The sequence below is a fragment of the Triticum aestivum genome, chromosome 2B (genome assembly GCF_018294505.1).
Source record: "Triticum aestivum cultivar Chinese Spring chromosome 2B, IWGSC CS RefSeq v2.1, whole genome shotgun sequence".
NCBI lineage: Eukaryota > Viridiplantae > Streptophyta > Magnoliopsida > Poales > Poaceae > Triticum > Triticum aestivum.
In genome coordinates this window covers 784990363-784994751 of record NC_057798.1, presented here as the reverse complement: position 1 = coordinate 784994751, position 4389 = coordinate 784990363, and the positions used below count along the sequence as shown (strand labels likewise).

General features: G+C 42.2%; 1 protein-coding gene across 1 annotated transcript in view; it reads right to left on the bottom strand.

Moving 5' to 3' along the window:
• The window catches only part of LOC123039659 (uncharacterized), a 71906-nt gene extending 67764 nt beyond the window's left edge, over positions 1–4142 (bottom strand). Inside the window, exons 1-5 of the mRNA XM_044462724.1 lie at positions 4010–4142; positions 3351–3397; positions 2057–2902; positions 1189–1326; positions 693–1112 (exon numbers count right to left, since the gene is read on the bottom strand). Coding sequence (XP_044318659.1) covers positions 693–1112; positions 1189–1326; positions 2057–2902; positions 3351–3397; positions 4010–4142 — 1584 coding nt within the window. The remainder of the gene's footprint in view (positions 1–692; positions 1113–1188; positions 1327–2056; positions 2903–3350; positions 3398–4009) is intronic.
• Positions 4143–4389: the final 247 nt, after the last annotated feature.

Below are 4389 nucleotides of genomic sequence, written 5' to 3'. Positions count from 1 at the left end.
GGAAAGAGTTCACCGTAATTACTCCGTGACTGCCGAGCGAGCTGCGATTTAAACACCCGAAAGTAAGTACTACTACCTAGTTCCGCGCATCTCCCATTGATTCTAGCTAGTTTTATCAATACCATTTAGCATGCTTGCTTATCAGTTTGATTGACCTCTATTTCTCGTAAAGTGCTTGTGGCAGGAAGCCGGGAATGATTACTGTGGATACTACGTTTGCGAGTTCATCTACAACGCGACGGCCTCTAATAAGCGGGGCTACTCTGAAAAACAATATGAAGTGCGTAAGCAAAAATATTCACAATTTTATTTTATTACCATCATTTGTGTTGAGTTTCATTCATACACATATATTGACCCTCTTCTTCAATTTAGATCTGGCAGATGCGGGATGAACTCCTACCAAAAAATCACATACGGGCAATTCAAAAGGAATTGGCGGGATTCTTTCTTGTTTTATGGATATATGTCCACGAAAATGTGTGGGCACCATACATATTATTTTTTATGTACTATATACTCGCAAATACGTGATCTAAATCTCTTATGTGGAAAGGTATGAGAGAAAAAAGCAATAAAAGGAAATGCTTCATGTTGTTTCATAAATGGAATGTCTTGCATGTAAATAAATTAGGAAAGAAAACAAAAGTTCTACTAACGGGTTGGACCCGGTCAAGGTGCTTAAGACAAACCACACTAGTACCACCCGCTGCAGTACGCGCGTGGCACTGGCTACACGGCTCCAGGACCTGGAACCTAACACCCGAGGGAACTCTCCCTGCAATGTATCTGTTGGCAACCTTAACAGCCCTGTGAGCCTCGGCGATACAACCCTCGGTCATCCTGTCGCAACTCCTTTTCATCTTTCTTGATTTGCCATTAATATCACACCTCCTACCAGACCACAAGGTTGTGTCTAGTGTGATGGACTCAAGCCGAGGAGTGTTCTCAACGATATAGATCACAAACTGAACCAGATTTTTTTCCGAACAAAACCCTATGATGGTCACCTGTCTGAGACAATCATGTCGGCACTCTGGCTTCCACCTTGGATCATCAGCGGCATTCTCGCCTCCAACAACAGAATCAGGCCTCAAGACATTCGCATCTACCTGGATATGCATATGTACGTACAATCAACATTGTTTATTGATAAATGTAATGTTATCTCTAGAAGATGTGGCTTACGCGCAGGATGAATGAATCCAAGGCCGGAGAAGCATCAAGAAAGGAAATCAAAGACAGAACAGCTTGTGGTCTTTTGATGTAAATTTCCAACTTCTTGAGACGGGGAAACTTGGAGTGCAGCATTGGGATGTTGACATCCTGAAAAACGACAAGTCCATAGACAAATCATGCCTTTCAATATACATGTGTTATATACATTCAAATCATTATTCACTATATACCTGCCGATCTGATAATTTCATTAGCAACTGGCATGTAAAGTGTGTTAAGACCAACATAAAATAAAAACAGAAAACAGTTCTCTTGCCACTTATTAGTTTCTTATTTGAACATTTATTCTTACCTTGAATATTGTTAAGGTGCACGAAAACTCTCAAGGTCTTAATCATTTATTCTTATTTGAACATTTATTCTTACTTTGAAACTTGGAGTGTCGCATTGAAACATGTAAAATGTGACATCTCTTATATGAAAGGATAATTTATATTAAATTTAAAATATTACAAAAGCACAAAATATATAAGCCCTTATACCAAGCACTGTACAGTTAGACCTAAAATCAGAAAATGTTGTTGATAATTTCAGATGATGTGCACATCTCAAGGATTAATACCATGATTTTTTCGAAAGAAGAAATACTGAAATAATACGTAAAAAATTATTCAAGAACGATGATTCTCAGTTATACAGTGACTTGGGAGTAATTATGAGACAATAAGCATAGAACGGGTCAAGAAATTCCAAACCATTGTATGAAGAATTATGAAATTGGATTAAAGAGTTTAGACTGTTCAGATGGAAACTATTGTATCATAACCATCCACTTTATATGTTTATACAGAATAACCTGTAAAAACCCAATGCATACCTCATCAGAAGACACCAGGGTCAGGCACCTAACATTTCGTGTGATGGATGGAAGCCTCGTACGAGCATAAGACAGCATGCGGGACTGACGGGGAGATGAAAAATAGACATCCCTAAGCGGTGAAGGATCCACAACCGAGATTTTTACTAGCGCTCCATCAAAGTGAAAAGAGGAGAGCCTTGGAGCATTGATCTCTACCACCTGCAGCTTCTCACACAATTTAATAGTGAGGAGCTTGAGTTGCTGCAGCATGGAAGGTATCTTCACACATGTTATCGCATTGCATCCGAAGATAAATAACTGCTGCAAGGCGAAAGATTTCGAGAGCAAGTGCCCTAATCCCTCGTCAGTAATCTGGACAGAAAACAGGGATAATGCGTTCAGTCTTCTCAAGCAGCCAAGTGTTGTTGTGGGACGAAAGACGCAAGCGCTGAGGCAAAGAGACCGAATCGAACTTGCAGCTGCATCATCAGACAGAACCGAACATGGGAAGCTGTACTTTTTCTTCATGAAGTTAGACATCTCCAACTTAAGTTCTTTGATCCCCAAACGAACAGCAATCTGCAGCCATCTGTCCAGGTAGGAAGGGTCAATATTTTCGCAAGATAGGAGGCACAGATCGAGTGTCTCCACCCCATTCCCAGAATGGTTCCTAAGAATGCGGTCAACTATATCGATGAGAAAGATTCCCCAATCCTCGGATTTCTTGCGAGCCAACCCAAGTGTTGACACGTTGAATGTAAGGTTGGAATAGCATCTCCAGAAAAGCAGAAATCCATGGGAGACGCAGGCGGCACGAGCAGCATCTCGCAGTGGCAGGAGAGAATATATATGGTGCATGACGTCCTGCAGAACCAAGGTTGAAAATTAAGCTCAAAAGTTAGGCTGACCTCATTTATTTCGAATAAACAACAAAATCACAAAAGTATATCTCGCTTGTTAATTACTAGTAGCTCATTTACTCTGCATCAAGATCTGCATTAAAAAAAATTAAAAAAAAAGATCTGCAATTTCGACGAAGAGAGTGAATCAACTGGGTTATTTCTATGAAACCTTTGTCACAGAAGTACGATGCGTACGTAACAACAACGCCTGATTTCTTACGGAAACATGCCAGAGACAACAAGTTGAGACATTGGCAAGGTGAAAACCAGTCTCCGTTGATGAATATATTATAATTAGGCGTGTAGTATGCATGTGTTAGCCAATGCATACTGTGCTAGCAGATACCATACCATGGTGATAGTTTACTTGTAACTACAATTCTCTTGACTAGCAGGGAAGGGAAGCATACCACGGGGAGTTTCTCAAACGCATCTTCGGAAGACCCTGATTGACTATCTGCAATGAAACGGGCCTTATAAGTAGTACATTAGAATCTTGCAACAGAGCAGAGCAGTATGCATATTTTAGTGCATGATCAGGAAAGCAAAAACAATCAGTGAGGTTATGAAACGGTGATTTTTCTTAATCAAATTATTAAGCGGTGATACACTGAAATTGTTTATTTGAGCAGCTCTTGCAGTACTAGCTTAGTTGTACTTGCGGCATTTATCAGAATCTTCAAAGCTGAAGTGAGACTTCATAAATGAGACCTTAGTCTTTTGCACAATCTAGGCTGGCCGATTTGCAGCGCTGTGTAATGCCTGAACCTTGTTACTGCTAGACCTTGGTTTCTTTATATGAAATCGGAGAGGGAGAGCATCTCTTTTGCCCAAAAAAAAACCCACATATAAAATTACAAGAAGTTGGTTCCTCGCAAACAAAATCACGAATCTGCTGAATTTGGTTCCTTGCAATATCTGAACTTGGCCGATGGGGGAAATAGTTCAGCTCTAGGCCCAAATTCACGACAGGTCGGAGCCAGGGAAGACGGTCGATTTGGTGGCGGGGGATAGAAGCCGGGCGTGCTCGATTGAGAATACTTGAGAGAAAGAAGAAGATAGGGCGTACTTGCACAGAAGAGTTCCCGCAGCCGCTGCTTCGTCCTGAGCACGGCGGCGTAGATTCCCATTGAGAAGGCCCTGGGTGGGCACGCCGGCGGAGAGCGGCGGAATCGTTCTGCTTCCAGTTCGATGCAGACCATCGGTGCGGCTCGGCCTTATACACGGACGGGACAGTCCGGACACGGCCCGGGCCGAAGACAACCACCTAGCGCTGGCCCTCACGCCCCGTCGCTACGGGCCGGCCCAGCAACGGTAGGCATTTACTCCAAAAAAAAAAGCAACGGTAGGCATGCTCACACGCTCTTGCTCACGGGGACGCCTTATTTGCTCGCTCTCACCTCAAAAAAAAAATTTGCTCGCTCGGTTAACTTTAGAAAAATATGAATT